Source organism: Malus sylvestris, chromosome 4 (assembly GCF_916048215.2).
Source record: "Malus sylvestris chromosome 4, drMalSylv7.2, whole genome shotgun sequence".
Lineage (NCBI taxonomy): Eukaryota > Viridiplantae > Streptophyta > Magnoliopsida > Rosales > Rosaceae > Malus > Malus sylvestris.
In genome coordinates, this window is record NC_062263.1 from 2,470,883 (window position 1) to 2,491,535 (window position 20,653).

The 20,653-nt window shown below is 35.7% G+C and overlaps 4 protein-coding genes across 5 annotated transcripts in view; all 4 read right to left on the reverse strand.

Moving 5' to 3' along the window:
* Positions 1 to 2,951: 2,951 nt before the first annotated feature.
* On the reverse strand, positions 2,952 to 5,714 carry LOC126618890 (vacuolar-processing enzyme-like). Its single transcript, XM_050287105.1, has 9 exons — positions 5,490 to 5,714; positions 5,227 to 5,391; positions 4,968 to 5,124; positions 4,757 to 4,839; positions 4,464 to 4,660; positions 4,264 to 4,312; positions 3,971 to 4,162; positions 3,609 to 3,815; positions 2,952 to 3,473 (listed from the first exon to the last, which is right to left on the reverse strand). The coding sequence occupies exons 1-9, from the start codon at positions 5,676 to 5,678 to the stop codon at positions 3,324 to 3,326; spliced, it is 1,389 nt and encodes a 462-aa protein (XP_050143062.1). The 5' UTR covers positions 5,679 to 5,714; the 3' UTR covers positions 2,952 to 3,323.
* LOC126618892 (vacuolar-processing enzyme-like) overlaps positions 2,952 to 20,653 on the reverse strand; it is a 73,178-nt gene continuing 55,476 nt past the window's right edge. The window contains exon 10 of one of the 2 annotated variants that reach the window (XR_007621883.1): positions 2,952 to 3,092. The gene's annotated coding sequence lies outside the window, so the exon portion shown is untranslated. Of the gene's footprint in view, positions 3,285 to 20,653 lie in introns of both variants that reach the window. The other variant, XM_050287109.1, reaches the window with a different exon arrangement.
* Positions 2,952 to 20,653, reverse strand: part of LOC126618894 (vacuolar-processing enzyme-like) — a 57,959-nt gene continuing 40,257 nt past the window's right edge. Inside the window, exon 10 of the mRNA XM_050287112.1 lies at positions 2,952 to 3,284. The gene's annotated coding sequence lies outside the window, so the exon portion shown is untranslated. The remainder of the gene's footprint in view (positions 3,285 to 20,653) is intronic.
* Positions 2,952 to 20,653, reverse strand: part of LOC126618893 (vacuolar-processing enzyme-like) — a 44,022-nt gene continuing 26,320 nt past the window's right edge. The window contains exon 10 of the mRNA XM_050287110.1: positions 2,952 to 3,284. The gene's annotated coding sequence lies outside the window, so the exon portion shown is untranslated. The remainder of the gene's footprint in view (positions 3,285 to 20,653) is intronic.

Below are 20,653 nucleotides of genomic sequence, written 5' to 3' on the forward strand. Positions count from 1 at the left end.
CAGACGAGTTAAAGTCACCTTAATTGTATGCTTAGCCCTTCTAGTTCTGCTTTTGATTAGGAGTTTGTAATCGGTGCAGAATCCCCTCTTATGTTTTGTATTTAAGGATTGTGTAACCTGTATTATTATATTCTGAAGGTTGTCTATTTCTAGCCTTTTAAGCTACAGTGTTCAAGGTTTTTGCATAGTAAAGTCTGGTCTGATGGGTTATGGCGGATCAAAAATGCTTGGACTGAGTACTGTTTTCGGTGTTTTAATAGTTAGATCTGAATTTTTATATTTTTAAACAAAGATTTAACAATTAAAACACTTAGAGTATCGAGTATCAAGCATCCGATAAAGTCTAAGGGGATATGTTAATTGTCTTTGGTGTTTTAATCGTTAGATCTTAATATTTGTATTTTTAAATAAAAATCTAATAGGTAAAACACTTAGAGTTACCAGCATCCCATAAGGTTAAATGCATAGGCGCTAGGGCATAGCAGGGTGTGGGTTTTGATGAAGCAGAATATTTAGGTTGGGGAGGCTCTGTCTTGTCTTCTGTGCCTGGCATTATATCAGAGATTTGGTTCCTGTGCCCTTGTAGTTGGGAACAAAGCATTGTTAGCTTTCAGCGGGACACTGAATTTGTGTTATATTATGGTCAAGATTTATTAAGTTTAGCCTTAATAGGTTTGTTTATTAAATTTTGTCATTGTTAGGTTTTGGTTTTATATTATTCACTGCTTTCTGAACTGTCCACATTGTCCTACGTCATCTTGGGCTATCGGGTCACAACTTCTTCCATCTAGGAAAGGATTGCATACACCTGTGGAAAGTCGTTTTGCCGTCTCAGATCAATAATACAAAATTTTGTGTAAATTTCATCAGTTTGTACCTTTATCTTATTGGAAATATTGCATAAATGATATACGAAATGATTTACTACTGAGAACTATTGACATTATTGTGCGCATTATGTCATTAAATATGCCAAATGATTAAAGGAAAAAAAAACCTAAAACGAAAATACGAATGTAATGGCCAAACAATTATTGATTTCACTGTGTTCGGGTGAAAGAACTCCAAGAATCATTAAGACTATGTTCGGGTGAAAGATTTCCAAGTCCCACTGAATTGATGTCAAGTTAGTAAGAAGGATAATAACAAAATGTTGGATATGAGGGATTATAAATGCACTAATAGATGAGATACCTTTAAACTTTCAATGTACAGTTGTATCTTCACTGTATTGCTTTGTATGGTATATAAGGGCCAAGGGGACTTTTTCACAATAGGACTCTCCATGGACTCTCTGTCACCTTATAGTTTAACGTCAATTCCTGTGTCAACATTATAAAGTATTGTATAAAAAAAAACATGGCAAAAAGTCTGTGGAGAGTCTCCGTAGCATTTTTATGTATATACTACACACTAAAGGCCTTCGATGAATTATCGATCGAGGCACAACCCAACAAAATTACGTCTCTTCTATTTGATTTATGCCCTACTTCTTATTCTTTTATGCACCATATGAGCATTACAAGGGCATAGAAGAGAGATACGTAAATGATACTTCACAACTACTGTTACTATAATAATTTCGATTCCCCAGGGATGTTTCTTCAAAATCCTGGGAATTTTTTTTTTTTTTGTACAACCCAGCAAAATTATGTCTCTTCTATTTGATTTATGCGCTACTTCTTTTATGCACCATATGAGCATAACAAAGGCATAGAAGAGAGATATGTAAATGATACTTCACAACTACTGTTACTATAATATTTTTGATTCCGCAGGGATGTTTGTTCAGGACCGTGGGATTTTTTTTTTCTTTTTTTTAAGAAAACCTCAATGGTACGAGGAAAATTTTATTGATATCGAAAAAAAAGATACACCTCGTTAAGGGGAACATAAACCTATTCCCTCATAATACAAAGAAAAAGGATAAAAAAATGCATGAAAAGAAGGGGGAGAATTTTTTTTTTGGAAAACATCGACGTGCGGTACAAGGAGAGTTTTATTGATAACAAAAAAAAATAGTACACCTAGTCAGGGGGGATAGAAACCTAACCCCTCGTAATAGAAGAAAAAAAAGGACAAAAATACATGAAAAGAAGGGGGGGGACATAACTTTACCATTCTAGAAAAAAAAACGACAAGGATACAAGGAAAAGAAGGGGGAGCATGAAACGTCAGTAGAAAGCGGAAGTTAGTCACCGGGAGAAGAAAGGATAGGCTGCAGAGCTCTATTTACCCCTCAAGTAGGCATTTTACTCGTAGCCATTGCCATGTAAGGTTAAAGTCCAGGGGAAGGTCTGTTCGGGTTGTGGGCAGGTCTTGAATGGTGAGAAGCTCTAGACGTCTTCAATTAAGCAAGGTGAGAAATATTAGATGGCAAGCCAGAACGAAGAGGAGGAGAATTGGATGATTGTCTGTGATTCTGAAATTAGTTAGGAACTAGTATTGTATTTTGATTAGTTCAATTTTAGATATGGCTTCTAATAAAAAATATATGAGATTGGAAATCCTCGCGTATGACAAGACAATATAATGCACGAGTACCTCCCTCCCATCGGAGTTTAAAGACCAAATCCAACACAGGTTTTCTCCTTTTCATGAAAAAACGAAACTGCTGGCATACCAAACTTGAAATTATTTAAGAGAAATGAAGGATGAATCTTCACATCAAGAGTCCAGATCAACGGTTAAAAAGGATGTCCAGATCAACGGTTAAAAAGGATCAAACTTGGTCTACAATGGTATACATAACTAATTTTTTCGTTCTTTAGTTAAATTCTTTTCTCTCCGTAGGGATTTTGCTTCACCAGCCTTGCAAGACCATTTCCGAAAATATTTTGTATTATTTCGGTTTTCTTATTGCATCATGATAGTGTTTTGTAAAGATGGTATTTTGTATGCTAGTTTTGGAAAGGATAGAGGTCACCAAAAATGGTGATGATTGCACAGAATTTAAGAAGGGAACGTCGGTTATTGGAGACTGCTACTGCGGCAGCTCATAGCACACACATATATTTATCATTGATAGGGTTTTGGGATTGCACAGTCAGCCCTTATCTCCATTGGAGCTAGCTGACAAAATGCTCACCAACCTGTTCGTACAAAGCTAATCTTAGCCCGTCATTGGAGCTTTTAATCTAAGCCTTACACTTGTAAAAAACTATTACTTAACTTGAACTAGCTGTTACATTTCAAAAGAAAATAGCCGTTGGCTTTCTTAGTCTAGCTGCTGCAATTTCTTCAAGATCAACTCCAGAAATGGTTTAGCATCCAACACATCACACCTACATGTATTAATCATTTATCTGACCAGAAGGGAAGTTCTAGACATTGGGTTTGTTGGCACAAGTTTGATCAGATGCTGCAACCATTTTCTCTGTGGTAATCCCAGCATTGCAAATGTTGGCTATAGCTCGCGTGTACTTCATTCCGTATGCAGATAAATGTCCACAGTACTTCTCATAAATATTCAGCTACATGGAAAGAACTCAAAATCAATTATCTCAGAGATAAGACTTGTTTACTTCAAAAAACTGAAGAAAGAAGGACAAGCACTTGCGTGTCGTCTAGATCAATTGGATGTATAGAATTACAGGAGATGAACTTACAAAGTTCTTGAAGCAGTCCCAATTATCTACCACAGGTTGGCCCTGTGGCCTAACATTCATTAAAACGTTTGAGCTCTTCTCGTGTCCAAACAAAACCTCCCCTAGTTTCGTTATGCTATAGTCCACGGTTTTCCTATGAGCAAGTTCAAGCAGCAGCTGCTTCTGAGCACCCTGTTTCTCTTGAGATCCAGTAGGAGCTCTTTTCAGCTGACACATATAGAACGAAAAATAAAAATTGTCAAAAACATACGAAAAGTTCTCTAGCCGGAGAGTGTGGCATGTACTAATCAATACATATATGTGTATACATGAATGTTAAACACATCGAAGTTTGGAATTCAGAATAAAAGAAGAGCAGAAACCTTTTGTTGAAAGTAGAGGAGCTTCGTGTCACGTTGGTCAACAGCCCTTGAGATCGAGGGTGAAGAGATATCGCTGGTGGAAGTATGGCTACGATTAGAAAGATCTGTACCCATGTAAGCAAAGAGGAACTCCTGTTTATGACTCATATCTCCGTACTGCATAACATGCGAATTAGTTGTTCTTCTTCGAACCTGTAATTCAATCGACATGGTCATATTATTCTAATTTCACCAACATTAGACATTATGAAAGCCATAAATATTTTACACACGAGAAATTTTCAAAATATTACCGTTTCATATTGATTCTCCAAAGTTTCTTTATGCAAATCACTTATGTCACTGCTCTCAAATGTGAAAATATGGTCCAAAAGTCACCGAAAGAACAAGGCAATTAGTTTAGGCATTTGATCGAAAATGTGTTTGAAACTGACAAAGTAATGTACTCTGTTAAATTAGATCAGCATTTTCAGAAAGAAAGGCACTGCATTACCAATCCTCCATCCAGGAAATGCTATACAAGTCTCCCAAACAAGTATCAAACTCTTCAGGAACTGATGGGTCACCAGGACAATATGTTCCATAACTACTCTCTTCTGCATTTGACGCAGTGGTAGCATAAATATTCAGATTACTTGAAAGAAGGCCCTCAAACATGCTCCCTGCCTCGCAAGCTTCAATGTAAAATACCTATTTTTTTCACATAAATGCATCAAAACCTCAGAAAATCATCAAAAAAAGAATTGAAAACTTCAGTAAGACTGTTACTCAAGTGAACATTCTTACCATGCTTTTGTAACCTTTAGAAGCATGCTTCTTTTGTAGTACGCGTATGAGATCTTTCGCATAAACATAATCACTGGGCATCCCTGAACAAAATATACTATTCATATGCAACCCGAAAAACAAAATTTACTGAATTTATGGGACTATATAAGATCACCAAATATATATTTTCAAAGTTAATAAAATAAAATAAAATAAAACGACAAATTACCAAGTAATCCTACAGAACCATGGTCTGCATAATATATGAAAACATGGTCATTCGGACCGCTACTTAGAACCTTGCCACTTCCTCCGGTGAGAGCACTTTTGTCTCCGAGAATAACAGCATAGAGATTGCGTGCGTTAACATGATCTCCTGTATAATCCTGCATTAGAAAAAAAAAATACTTACAGGTAACTAAACAATGTTAAACTAACAAATTAACCAGATAGAAATTAAAAATCAGACTCAGAAAATTAGTTACAACCCTGGGAACTCCTTTATAAACATCATGACCATTTGGCTTGTTGATGATGACACCTTTTCGAGGATTTTCCGAGTTGTACGCGATATCATCGTACATGAAAACGATGATGTTCTCGTCTTTCAGTCCTCCTTTTTTAAGTATCTGGTACGCATGGCATATGTCAGCCTGCATGGAACGACAAAGATTAGCCCTAAATTTTATTACTTGTAACACAATTAACATAAAATGTTACTAATTAATCAAAATTTTGGACACGCTTAAACCTGGTGCCTGTAGTTGTCGTAACCACTTGATCCTGCAACCAGAACTGCCCATCTTTTTCCCTTATCAGTTGTGGTACGTGGAGAGCCCTTGTTATCTCCATTAATTTCAGGGAAGCAGAAGCTTCCATGAATTGCCAAACTAAACAAAGTAAGAGAAAGTAAAACCCCACAATAACCATGATTAGCCATGATCTGCAGATTAACCTTGACTAACCAATACCCAAACTCTCAAGTCAAGTACGAATGCATGTTCTTCTAATGAAGGAGTCAATTTATAGATGTCTGACGGTTGAAATGAATGGTTCAGATTAAATCCCCCCTACGTGCTTGAGAAGGAAATGCATGTCTAAAATCTTCTGAGGAATAATTGTTTCAAACTTCATCAACCCACTCAACTCTTCATCATCAACTTTGTGATCCTAGACGTGCGTGGCCCACCATATCATGGATTAATTCTAACAAATATAATGAAATACGCCAGCCATCATATAATGTAAAAGATAATGAAAATAGATATTAGTTTATTACATTATAGTTTAATGGTATTTCTCTATATTTTAAGGGGTGTGCTATCCACACACCCCAAATTACTTCTCACACACCCCTTGCTAATTTCTGTCCGTTGATCTTTTTTAATTCATTCGATCCGACGGCCGAAAATTAAAAGGGTGTGTGAGAAGTAAAATGGGGTGTGTGGATATCACACCCCTATTTTAAATATGAAGTCTATGTTCTATTCTTTAAAATGACAAGCTTAGTATTGTAGTCTAGTGGTGTTCCTCTTCACTTGTAAATACATGGAAGGTCATAGGTTTTGCCTCCCTGGAATTCGATACCAAATTATGATAGACTCATCGTATGACTTATCCAAAATTTCAACCCGCAATATTGTTGTATATGAAAATTTGTCTCTTCTTTTAAATAAGAGGTTTTACGTTCGACTTCGTAGATCAGGTGAGTTTAACATCAAATTATTTTGACTGACGCGTATTGTTCTAAAAATTCCCGCCTAGGTGCTAGGCAACTGGACATACCCGCGATTAGTTCCTAGGTGTTTGAAAATTAAGAAAGTGCGTCTAGACTTGCTTAGACTTCCACCTAGCCTGCCTAGCACGCCTAAACCCGCCTCTGTCGTGACTCTCAAGGGACTTGTTGAATACTTGAATGAACACTCATTATATGCTTGCTCTCCATATTTTCAACATGGTTGTCTAATACTTTATATTCTATATGTCATATTATTTATCAATTTATGTATGCCATTACAATTATGTGTTTTTTTTAATATAAATTGGCACTTGTTTATATAATATATCATAAATTTACTTAAATCCGTTTTGTACGCCTAAGCCCCCGCCTAACTGCTTAGGTAGTAGGTCCTAGCCCACCGCCCAACTAGCGGGTAACGTCTTTTAGAACTAGTGTAACTTAGCCAAATTTCACATTCGTAATGTTTAATACAATTTCCTAAGATTGATTTGAGCTAATTGCCTTAAAGGTTAAGATTTTGGGTTTGGATATTTTAGTATGGTATAATTACCACTAAGCACAAGTCATCAATACAAGGATCATCCAATAAAGTTCTTGGTCATCCAAAAATGGGGTCATGGCTTCTATTTTCACATTGGAATTAGTAGCTATGACTGATGAATTAAATAATGTAGTAGTGGCATTTCTCACAGAATTGCTGTGTGACACGCATGAAAAATTGCTATGTAAAGGACATCCCTTAATTTGATGTGCATAACCACCTTATATGAATGGTGGTTATTCGATTTCAAATTTCTCGCTTTTAATGAATATTTGTAACGTCACTTATTATTGTTGTTTGATAGTATTTCTTTTCACTTGCAAGTAAGACATTTTAAGTTGAAATATCGTAACTGATAAATTCAATAATAGGCTGCCTAGCTGAACTCATCTCTTTCTCTTTAGTGTAAATATATTGATATCCTAAAAGCAAAAACTTGTATCGAACCAAATTAATGACTCAAATAATTATTTGCACGTTGAACATGTGATGTTTATTTTATTTGACCAAGTAGTGGAGTTGACTTACCTCCGAGGTCATGCAACCACAGCTTTCCATATATGTGCAGTCTATCAAAAAGTTTTATGACCTAATAATTTGTATGGTGTGGCATGTTTATTTGATTTTCCCATCTAGAAGAACAGTTGTGCCAGGAAATAAATGTACAATTTATTTTTCGATAAAAGTTATATTTTACTTTAAATTAATTTAAAGTTTGTGGATGAAAATTCAAAATTCGGCGGGTGCTCACGTTGGGGTGAGTCAACATCTAAGTTCAAATAGAATTGTGATTTATTTTTCCTTTCTTGGAAGACTTCGGTTTGTACAAAAGTTAGGATTTTATTTTTTATTATAAAATAGATTAAAAATGTTTTCTTCTTACTCAACAAAGATTGTATCTTGATAAATTCATGCCTCGACAGAGACTATAATGCATAACAATGTTTAGGCTCTATATTTTAACAACACAAGCGGGAGCACATTTACTCTAGCCAATGTAGTTAAACTTACGTTTGCATATGTACTATACAATTAGCAGTTGGTAGGACATAAACAAGGGATTCCTTATCTATAGAGATGTACAATTAAGAAAGTTGATTAAAATATATATGCATGTCAAAAACCTCGGACAAATAATTTTTTTCAAACTTTATCAACTCACTCAACACGAACAATACTTAGCTACTCAAAGATAAGTAGGAACTCCTATTTAAAATTCCTCAAAATTGTTTGTTGCCAATTTATAGAACTTTGTGTTTATAATCAAAACCATTCATATTATAAATCACCCTATAAAGATTACCTCTGCAAAAAAATCAATTAAAATTAAGGTCCTTTAATCATCAAACTGTTTAAAAACAAATGAACGGTATTCATAAAGTATTACGAACCGTCTATGTATTTGCTACAATAGATTGCCTAAACGACCTTAATTTTATTTTATTTTATTTTTTTGTAGAGATGATCTTTAGATTGTGATTCATAGTATGAACGGTTGTGATCATAAGTAGAAAACTCTGTGTTTAAAATACTAAGAGTTTTGAGTAGGAATTCATACTCATCTTTAAGTAGCCAAGTATTGTTCACTAAACACTTCATCATCAACTTTGTGATCCTAGGTGTACGTGGCCCACCTATCATGGATTAATTCTAACAAATATAATGAAATACTCCAACCATCCATTAGGGAAAAAGGATCCTCTCCAGGATTCCTTCCACCAAATCCACCAATTCAGACCCTTGAAATTTGATCTAACGGCTAAAAACAAGGGCCCTCTTTAAAAGTTATAATAACTTTAGCCGTTGGATCAAATTTTAAGAGCCCGGATTAATGGATTTGGTGGAAGGGAAAGAGGATCCCTTTCCTCCATTAGGGACAACGATTTGTCATTCGTCAACCTCATATAGTGTAAAAGATAATGAAAATTAGTTTATTACAGTATATTTTAATGGTATTTTTCTATATTTTAAATATGAGGTTTATGTTCGATTCTTCAAAATGACAAGCTTAGTATTACAATCTAGTGGTATTTCTCTTTACTTGTAAGTGCATGGCAGGTCATAGGTTTCAACTCCTTTGAATTTGATACCAAAATATGGTTGACTCATCATATGACTTATCCAAAATTTCAACCGCCAATTTTGTTGTATATGAAAAATTTGTCTCTACTTATAAGTGAGTGGTCTTACATTCAACTTTGTAGATCTAGTGAGTTTAACATCAAATTATTTTGACCGACACATTGTGTAACTTGGCCAAATTTTCCATTCCTTAATGTTTAATACAGTGTCCTACTTAGATTGATTTGAGCTAATTGCCTAAAAAAAGATTTTGGGTTTGGATATTTTACTATGGTTTAATTGCCACCCAGCACAAGTCATCCATACAAGGATCATCCAATAAAATTCTTGGTCATCCAAAAAGGGGGTCATGGTTTTGGACTATAGATCTTCTATTTTCACATTGGAATTAGTAGCTATGACTGAGGAATTAAATCATGCAAATTTGGATAAATTTCTTCCGTTCAATTGAATACATTGCTGATTATGTACTGGCATTTCTCACAGAATTGCTGTGTGACACCAATGAAAAATTGCTATGGAAAGGACATCCTTTAATTTGATGTGCACAACCACCTTACATGAATGGTTGTTATTCGAATTCAAAATTCTTGTTTTTAAAAAATGCTTGTATCATCTCTCAATTTTATGGTATGGTGGTATTCATCTTCACAAGATTTGAGCTAATTGGTAACGAAACCTCGTGGATGATGAATTTAATACTAAATTAGGCTATCTATTATGTGACTTAGCCGAACTCCTCTCTTTCTCTTAATGTAAATATATCATTGTACCCAAAAAAAAAATTACTTGTATTGAACTAAATTAATGGCTCACATAATTATTTCAACGTTGAACATGTAATGTTTATTTTATTTGACTAACAATGGAGTGGACTTATCTTCGATATCATGCACCAGAGTCTTCCATATATATGTAGTCTACCAAAAAATTATTTGACCTAGTAATTTGTACGGTGTGACGTTTATTTTATTTTCCCTTCTAGAATAACAGCTGTGCTAGGAAATAAATGCAAACATTTTTTTTTTTTTGGATACAAGTTATATTTTATTTTATAAAAATTAGAATCCCTCACTCTTTTTTTACATAATTTTTATTAAACATTTGTTTCTTTTAAAAATTTGATTAAGATGCTTTAACTAATGTCCACCTAATTATTTTTAAATTTATTTTATTTACATGTCATTAGTTTATTTTTTTAAATAAAAATGCTATATGTTAATTTCCCACTTTATCCTTTTAGTTGATAAGGGGAATTTTTTTGGCTTGTCAGGATTTATACCTTTTTTTAGGGATATTATTAATGGCTATTAACTAAATCACCAATATTATCTATAAACTTTGAATTTTGAAATTTTTTTTTGGCGTCAGGGTTTATACCCCTTTTGTTGGCTCATTCACATCATAAAATTATTATTAAAATATAAAAGTTGTTGATAAAAAGGAAGAGTTTGGAGCATTTGGATTGAGATTAGTGCTATTCGGCATGAGATATATAAATGTGAATTTTAAATTGAAATATAAATGTGAATTTTAAATTGAAATATAAATGTGAATTTTAAGTTGAAATATAAATGTGAATTTTAAATTGAAATCAATTTGAAACGTACTCAGGTCAATTTGAAATGTACCAATAACAACTTGAAACGTAACGATGCTAAATTGAAACGTACCCATTTCACCTTGAAACGTTCAATAACAACTTAAAACGTACCGATGCTAAATTGAAACGTACCCATTTCAGCTTGAAACGTTCAATAACAACTTAAAACGTACCGATGCTAAATTGAAACGTACCCATTTCAGCTTGAAACGTTCAATAACAACTTAAAACGTACCGATGCTAAATTGAAACGTACCCATTCTAACTTAAAACATACCAATACATCATTTTGAAACGTATACCAATGCTAAATTGAATCAACCCAATACAAACTATCCTTTAAAAGAAAATGTGCCACTAAATTCTATTTCCCAAATGTACCAAAGCATTTGAGATAAAATGCACCCAAGAATCAAATTAATAAGAAAAAGGTACGTTAGAAGTTATAATTTAGTACGTTTGTTGGAATGTATTTGGTACGATTGTCAATAATTGGGTACGTCTGTTTAAAGTTATTAGATACGTTTTAAATTTTTTATTGATAGTTTTCCAAATAGGTATGTTAACAGTGGTATACATTTTTAGTGTACCAAGCGGGTTTGTATATCATATTTAACTTGGGTACAATTGTTGTCATATATTGAGTAAGCAACCATTAACAATTCAAATTCAAAAGCCATTGAGATAACACTTCCAGATTCCAAGGATAACAACAAAATAAAAAGGATAATGACAATTTTTAATGGAATTGAAATACTAAATTCAGAAGGAAAAAACCTACTGGTAAAAATAAATAAATTCCCAATGCTTGAAAGAATGGCAGTGTTCGTAAATTTTAGAAAAATGAAATCATTTTTTGTAATCTACTTGGCTCTTCATTTAAAGGAGGCGGTACAATCTAAAACGTAAAGCCCATAGATGTTTAATCAAACAAGTTGGGGAATGAGGCACCAATATCAAAAGCTCCCTATTTTTATTAGCACCTCATGTATTGTTTTTTTTATACACAAGTTATATTTTATTGTATAATTTGTTTTTTATTAGCACCTCATGTATTGTGAAGGAAGCTTTATTTAAATTTATTATTAAATGAAGTATATACCATATGAAATGACTATTTAGACCCATCAAGTTTTAACAATGAAAATAAAGATAATGAATGCACTCCATATCACTTTCAACGTGTAACCCAAATTTCATGAAAGCAAATTGTTGTTGTGGAGGTGGATTGGCAGTGAAATATCAGCAGTTGATTTATAGGAAATCAATTTTAGGTGATGGAAGCCGAAGAATTCTTAAACTAGAATATATTATTTTCGTTAATTATTTTTAGCGGGTATTGGTTTAGTCCCTCCTCCCCCTCCTCCCCGCGCTTGTTTTACTTTTCTTTTTTTCTTCATATTATAAATAAAATCAAGTCAATGTGGGATGTCCCGAGAGGGCTGGGTTCTGGTAGACCTGACAATTTCTTACACGACCTGGTAACAAGACATGTAAACGACACGAAAATACCAGGTTTCGGGTCGACACAATAACTAATCAGGTCGTTATCGAGTGACATGATAAGAACCCGTTAATAACGGGTCCTTAACATGTTTACACAAGAGTGACACATTGGTAACCCGTTTTGACACGTTAAGAAAAAAGTTATTTTGGTGATTTTAATTTTTTAAACTACTTAAAAAAACTTACTATAAAACACAATAGCCATAGAGTATATGTATATATTGTATATTAAAATATGTATTACTGTATTATTATTCTATATAAATTAAAAAATTTAAGTTTTACTTATTTTTATAGTATACTACAGGCAAGGAGTGAGATTAAAAAATTATAAAACACATTAAAAATAAAAATATCAAGTAATTTAAAAATACCAAACACCTTAAAAAATATAATAATTAATTTACAAGTGCGAAAAAATGTGAAAAAAATATGCAAACGCTCATGATCGCATCCTCTACGCTTTGAGGATGGGTATATCGTCGTTTGAATTTTTTAAAACCATACAAACCCTCATGAAGAGTATTTTTCAGGGAGTTCAAAATAAACCAATATCATTTTCCTTGATGATTGATGAAAATGGAAGGGTTTTATAGTCAAAACTTGCAAGGTTTCCTCAACCTTGAAACGTAACTCCTTTCATTTTGCATATCCTTGAACATTTGGTATTTTGTAGTAATCTACTAATGTATTTTCATTAGACTCTTATTTTGGTTATGTAATACTTAAAAGACAAATGTTGTTTTTATGTTTTGAAGTAATATTTGTGTGACAATGTGATATAAATATACACATTTAGTATTATGTTTTTTCTTTGGGTCAAATTATGTTTTTACATTTTCATTATTTATTGATTTAAAACATATTTTCCTTAACGGGTAATGGGTCGGGTCATATTACCTAATAATATTAACAGGCCGATTTCCTATCAGGTCATATTACCCGTTTACTTTAACGGGTGTTACATGATACAACCCATTAAGATATTGGGTATGTCATGAAAACGATATGAACACGAAAAACACTACACTAATGCCAAGTCTAGTTTCTGGGTGCAACGATCCTTTCTCCTTTGGGAAAGGGTTGGTGCCTCGTACACCACTGTTGACGAAGAGCTAATCTCACCTAATCCCTCTTTACAAAAATTATAAAACAAAAAACAAAAAAAACACGTAACACTAATTATTTTTCAAGCTCTCAAATGCACTATCAGTGTCTCATCGTCTATTTTATAACAAAACTCTAACCAATAAAAATACAAACATGTTGATGAGAAAATGTTATTTTTGACGAATAGAACATAAAATTGACATTTCGGAAGGCTTCCTTCACCTATCAATAGTAAGTATTGTTCGGGCGACAATTTCTTCAGAGATGGCTCCTCGGCTCTCAACACAGCTCCCCAAGGGATTGACACTTTGGATGTGTAGTTGGGCTCTTACTTGCTGATGTACTATAAGAAGATGATAAAGTTAGTTTTGAAAGGTGCCTTTGTCGGGCCTTAGGTGTAGGCCTTGAGGCTCGCAATCAAAACTAACTAAGTGTTAGGCGTACCACAACTATCTTAGTATAGCAGATGTAGAACAAGATTGTATTTAGTCGATTACTGGCGCCCCAAGTTACTCGGACTTCTTGTTATCAAAGGATTGTCGTGGATGGGTTAAGTCCACATTAAGGTCTTTTTCTTGCCTTGTGACCAAGGACTTTCAATTCATAGTTTTGTATATTCGAATAAAGGGAGTTCAGATCCCTTAAGTCATTTGTTTGGTTCTTGATTGGTTTTAAATGAAAGCATATCCATTAAGCTGACCAGATCCAGTTGCAAATGAGACTTTTAAAGTAGGAAAACATATGGATATGACTTGAATACATGTTAGAGAATACATTAAGCAGTAGATCTATTATCTTAGAAAAACACACAAAGAACTTTAAGCAAGATTTCACCTTGTCGGGCAAGGTTGAACTTCCTGTAATCACTTCTCTTTAAGTTTACAGAGGTTTCTATGCTAAAAAGGGATGGATGGTAAACCAGTTTACACAAGGGAATCGATACTACGCCACTAAGGGTGATATCAGAGCTTTTAAACAAGACAAAAGATAGCTTTTGTGAGGGAGATATCCTGAAAAGGAATGAGATCTGGGCTAATTATAGCTTTTAGATGCAAATCTGGCTTGAGAGCAAAGTTTGTATGTTTGTTTGTTTGATTGGTTGAGTGTCCTTGTCTCTGGGGCATCTTCCTCATTTTATAGGCATATTAGCCCGACTGCAGTGATTTTTCTCTTGCCCAAAAGCACTTGGAGAGTAGTGAGTCATCAGCTTTTTACTTGTATTGCCACTGAAAAGTGTTTTTTGGCTGATTATGAGTTAGTCCCCATCACTTGACATTTAAATCATAGGCACATGGCCTATGCATTAATGGGAAGGCGCCAATGTGTCTCTGGGCTTGATGCTTGGGCTTCGGGTAAGTCTCCCTTCTAATTGGCATTTATGGGCTTCCACACACTTGCAGCCCAATGTTCAAATATTAACCCAAACAGTGCCCCCTTTAATCATTGTTGAGAATGCAATCTGAGGCGCTAATAATGATTAAATAGTCGTCGCACATTAACAACCGCCGCACGCCTTCATTTGAGACTTGCACCATTTAGAGCAATTATTGGTTAACAAGACCTTTGCACTAACCCACGAACTCCATCGTTAAGTAACCACTTATTATATAATCATTACTTAAACTCTTCAGCAAATCACCTTAACCATTTTGAGCCTTTGAATTCTCAGAAATTCTAGTACGCTCTGGCCTTCTCAGTTCTTCAATCCTTCCCTTTTTTATTCCAACTTTTCCTCCTATCTTCCTCTCAAAGTCCTCAATGGCACCTAAAGCTGCTCGAACCCAATCTCCCTGCAAGACTGACGAGGAAATTTCCACCATGCACCGTCTTCTCAATGGCCTTCATCGCCCTCGAGCAGGCCTGTATACTGAACTTTTCTTTGAGGAAGGAAGAGTGCACTCCTTGGGGCCTGCATGGACTTCTCGGATCCCAATTGCTGTAGAAAGAAATATGCCCAAGGAGAAATCAATTCCCACATTATCTTCAGAAAGGCGCACTGCTTCCAGCTTCTGTTTCAGGACTTCTATGACATTGAGGAGTAGCCGAGCAGCTTTAATCGTACACGTAGATTCTACTTGTGGATACAAAGCTATTTTCTCTTGCACTGATATCCACAAGCCCGGACTCCCCCATAGCTTCTACTTTCTTGATCACTTCATCATCGTGGGTGTATGCTCCGGAATCAACTACCATGACCTTGTTGGTTTTAGGATCATCGTCAAAGACTTTGGTAAGACTTGTGGAAAAAAACTCTGCAATGGAGGCAAGGATCACAGAGGTGTCTTTTGAAAATGAGAGATTGGAAGAGCAACTATCTAGTGACCCTTTGACAACCAAGATTCTAGGATAGTTACTCTATTCAAGCATGTAAAACTTGTTGAGTTGATTATTATGTAACTTCATTATTCAATGAAATGAAAATGACTTCTTTAATTGAATTTGGCTTGCATTTCCTTCTTGAAACTCAACTATAATGAGCACATAAGCTAACTTTAGATTTCTTGCAATCTTTATACTTCTTCAATGTAGCAATCTCTGACATCCCACAAAGTTGGGTGATATTTCTTAAAAAACTTAGTGTTGATTGGATGCTTCTGTAAGCTTCCTTCCATATCTGCCAAGTAATATCCTCATTTGTCCAGTACTTGGTTGATAATGAAAAGACCCTCCCAAGTCGGGCTCCATTTCCCAAATCCTTTAACTCGAGCTCCCAAAGGCAGAATTGCTTTCCAAACTAACTCTTCTTCCTTTAAGGTCTTTAATTTTACCTTTTTATTGTATGATCGGGCAACAACTCTCTTCCCTTCTTGAATTTTATCTAAAGCTTCAATTCAGGCTGTATTTAGATCTTCAACTCCTTGACACATAGCATGAATGTATTCTTCACTGTGTAGTTCAAATTGGTTCTGAATCCTGATAGAACTCACATTAATCCTTATGGGGAGTACAACATTTTTCCTGAAGGTTAGAGAATAAGGAGTAGTTCCAGTTGCTGCCCTCTTGGAAGTTCTATAAGCCCACAAAGTTTCTCCTAATTTCTCATGCCATTTTTCTGGACTCTCAGCCACCATTCTTTTAATAATGTTCACCAAGATCTTGTTGCTGGCTTCTGCTTGACCATTTAACTGAAGGTAGTAAGGACTAGACCAAATCATCTTTATTTTGAACTTACTTACAAATTCCTCTACTTCTCTTGAAATAAAAGATGGCCCGCGATCTGTGACAATTATTTCGAGCACCCCAAATCTGTGTAAGATCTTGGTTTCAATGAACTTCTTGACTGCAGATGATGTGATAGTCTTTACAGCTAAAGCTTCCACCCACTTGGTGAAGTAATCCGTCACCACAATTATGAACGTGTGTCTTTTGCTAGAGGTTGGGTGAATTTGCCCGATGAAGTCCATTGCCCATCTTCTGAAAGGCCAAGGTTTGACCACAAGGTTCAAGGGTATTGAGGGCATATGTTGGAGGGGTCTATGTCTTTAGCATTCTTCACACCATTGAGCATAAGCTTTGCAATCTTCCTCCATCTCGGGCCAGAAATAGCCATATCTTCTAAGCAATCATCCCATCTTAGTTCCAGCCTGATGTGCCCCACAGATTCCTTCATGTACTTCGGCCATTACCCTCATTGATTATTCCAGGCCTAAGCATTTCAACAAAAGCCCATATGGAGTTTTTCTTAATAGACTTTTCTCCCACAAAACATACTTAGTTACTTGTTGTCTATTTTTCTTACTCGTGGAGAAGGATAGATTTTTCAAATACTGAACAATAGGTGTCCTCCAATCCTATATCTCTATTTCTTCAGTCATCACATCTAGGCTGAAACCTCTTTCAAAGATAGAAGGGAGATGTCTCTTTCTAACTTCTATATCCTATTCAAACTTCATTTCTTGGATTTGTGCTCCAGAAGCTAATTGTACCATCTCATTGGCAATCGCGTTTGATTCTCTAGAAATATGGCTTACTAATATTCATGTGCCCTAATAGCTCAATAGTTATGTGGATGCCAAATATTAATATGCCATGGTGATGTGTCTGCACTTGTATTCTCCATTTAACTGATTAATCACTAATTCTGAATCACCAAACACCTTAACTTCAGTTGCCCCAAACTCTATTAAAATCTCCAAGCCAATTATCAATGCTTCATACTCTATTCGATTGTTGGTAGTCTCTCGATAATCTAGAAGGAATAAGTAGCAATGGTGAATACCTCTGGGATCAATGATGACAATCTCAACTCCCACAACATTTTGAGTGCAAGAACCATCAAAATACAATCTCCAATGAGTGATCCAGAGGCTAGTTATTCTTTTTATTTCTTGCTGGAACCATTCTTCTCTGCCTGAGAAGGCTTTGCTTGGCGAGATCCACATACTGGCTACTTCCAGAGTTCTTGGGATGTTGATAATCTCTTATTGAGACTCCTAGTACTCAACTAAGAAGTCTGCAATTGCTTGTCCCTTGATCACTCTTTGAGGCACATATTGAAAGCTGAACTCTAATAGTGCTAGAATCCACTTTCCAATTCTCCCAGTTAGCATTGGTTTTGACAACATGTACTTGATTACATCTGTCTTGGCGATGATGTGGATGTGGCAAGGTAACATGTAACGCCTTAGTTTGCAGGCAGTGAAGTATAAAGCCAAGCACAACCTCTCCACTGGTGTATATCTCGTCTCTACCTCAATAAGGATTCTGCTAAGGTAATTGTTTGGGCCCAAATTTACACCATCGATCCAAATAATTAAGGTCGTTAGATGGTTAGAGATTTTTCTTGACATTACTATTATTTTGAAAATATCCTTAAAGTGTGCAGAGTTGTGATACGCGTAAAGCTCTATGTAGAAGAGGTTGTGTGAAATGTCGTGCAGCATTAGAGTCCTATCTTGCATGCGAACCATGAGGTATTGTTTTGAAAATATCCTTAAAGTGTGCAGAGTTGTGATATGCGTAAAGCTCCATGTAGAATAGGCTGTGTGAAATGCCGTGCAGCATAAGAGTCCTATCTTACATGCGAACCACGAGAAACAATAACACAAGGATTCAATTATTATTGGATGATCAACATATGGTTATGCCGTTTGGAGTAATCAAAATGAGATGATGTGATGGGATCAGGGTGGTTTTGCAAATAGTGCAAAACCATCAACCATGTGTTTTAATTATCATGCATGCATGGAGAAAGCTTATGAAGAGATGGTGGGATACGTAGCACCACCAAATTTACAAGATTGGATCTAGCAAATGGTGATGACGTAAAGGAAGGTCATGATAAGGATGGTGATGATGTAATCCCATTTTCAAATATGGGATTAAGCTTTGATTGATGTGATAGGGTCTAAGGTGTGAATGTAGGTGCATAAAAGATAAAGTTTTCAGAGTTTCATTTATTGTGAATATGCATGAGATAAATGTGTGGTCATCAGCAACAGTTAAAGATTTGGAGTCACATTGCAATTGGGATTGTTTTCCACGACTTAGGCATGCAGGTCTCTATAAATACCAAGCGGCAGGCAACATTAGAGGGATCTCCAACTCAACACACAAAATGCCCTGCGCAAACCCTCGCTCTACATAAAACCTCTCAACAACCTTGAGATTTTTTATTTTCTTTTTTCGCCAACACTTCTTTAGTTTGGATAAATAACACTGTGAAGGCAACCACCGAACATCTTCAGTTTGGATAAATAACACTGTTACTGTAGAGTCAGCCCACCGCGAAGCACCTTCAGTTTGGATAAACAGCACTGTGACGAGGCCGACTGGCTATCCATCCAAGTCTCAGTCTAGAAGGATTTTCAAATCCTTATTGGCAGAGGTCATTTCATCAGCCTTCTCGACGAAGTGAAATGTTACCAGATTACTACATTCGGCACCCTGAGAGCCGAATTTAATATTGAACTTCGCAGAACTAGCAGCCTTATCTTCAGGCTCTAGAACCCGAAAGCCGAGGCATGTTCCTTCCTCGGCCGTAGTCGCGAGATTCAGAAGTTAGCAGCGCATCTAACGTAACGTCAACAAATTTTACTCATCGGCCGAGCTCGGCCAACGAGTTGGCACAGCCCACACACATCCAAATGAAGTAGTTAGCTCATTAGTTACTCGGCATGTGCGCCACATAGACTTGGTAGTTTTTAAGGTCAACAATAATATATTGCTTGTTCCTTCCCACCTTCATTGTTTTGGGCCAACAAGCTTCCCATTAATTTTTCAGAGGTAGAAATATAAAGCTTTAGAGGTTTCCCCCTCTGAGGTGGCATAAGCACTGGTGGAGAGGCCAAGTAAGCCTTTATTCTGTCAAATGCTTCTCCGTATAACAGGCCCCACTCGAATTTTTCTTTGTCTTTCAACCTGAGCAAAGGAGTTAGCGGCTGAATCTTGCCTGCCAAGTTAGTAATGAATCTCTGCAAGAAGCTAATTTTTCCTAGCAGCCTTTGCAGTTGCACTTTGTTGGTAGGATGTGGTGATTCCATTATTACCCGAGCTTTGTTTTTATCAACCTCTACACCCTTTTGATGAACAAAGAATCCCAAAAAGTTGTCCGACCTTACCCCGAAATCACATTTCTTTGGATTCATTTTTAACTTATGGATCATCATTCTTGTTAAAGCTTGTATGAGGTCTATCAAGTGTTGTTCTTCAGTTTTAGACTTCACCACGATGTCATCAATGTATACCTCCATGCTATGACTGATTAAGTCATGAAAAATGGCATTCATCACTCTTTGATAGGTTACACCAGCATTTTTTTAGCCCGAATGGCATGACTAAGTATTCATATGCTCCTACATGACCTGGGCACCTAAAAGTTGTTTTGTGTATATCTTTTTTAGCCATTTTTATCTAATTATAACTGTCATTCCTATCCATGAAAGATATGACTTTGTGTTTGGCAACTGTATATATGGACAAGTCAGCCATGGGCATGTGATACTCATCTTTAGGCGTGGCTTCATTAATGTTTCTATAGTCAACACAATATCGAATTGTATTAGTTAAAGCCTTTAATACAGGTACAATGTTGGCCAACCACTCGACATATTTGGCAGGCCTAATAAATCTAACCTTCACCAGCCTCTCAATTTCTTCTTTAACTTTCTCTTCGATCTCTTTTGACATCCTTCGTGGTGCTTGCTTTACAGGTTTATATCCCTCTTTAATAGGCATCATGTGTTCTACTAAGGTTGGATCTAAACCCGGCATCTCAGTGTCATGCCAAGCAAAACAATCTTTGAACTCGTGCAAAAGGCTGACAATTCTTGCCCGATCTTCCACTTCTAACAGGCCACTAATCTGTATAGGCCTTAGATTTTCCTTAGACCC

What these genes read in the sequence shown, in the direction of transcription:
- LOC126618890 (XM_050287105.1), bottom strand. Translation starts at nt 5,678, where the DNA reads ATGGCTAATCATGGTTATTGTGGGGTTTTACTTTCTCTTACTTTGTTT. An exon ending in TGGTTCTGTAGGATTACTTG is followed by an intron (nt 4,840 to 4,967) that starts GTAATTTGTCGT and finishes TATTTTGTTCAG; the next exon opens with GGATGCCCAGTGATTATGTT. An exon ending in TGGAGAATCAATATGAAACG is followed by an intron (nt 4,163 to 4,263) that starts GTAATATTTTGA and finishes ATTGAATTACAG; the next exon opens with GTTCGAAGAAGAACAACTAA.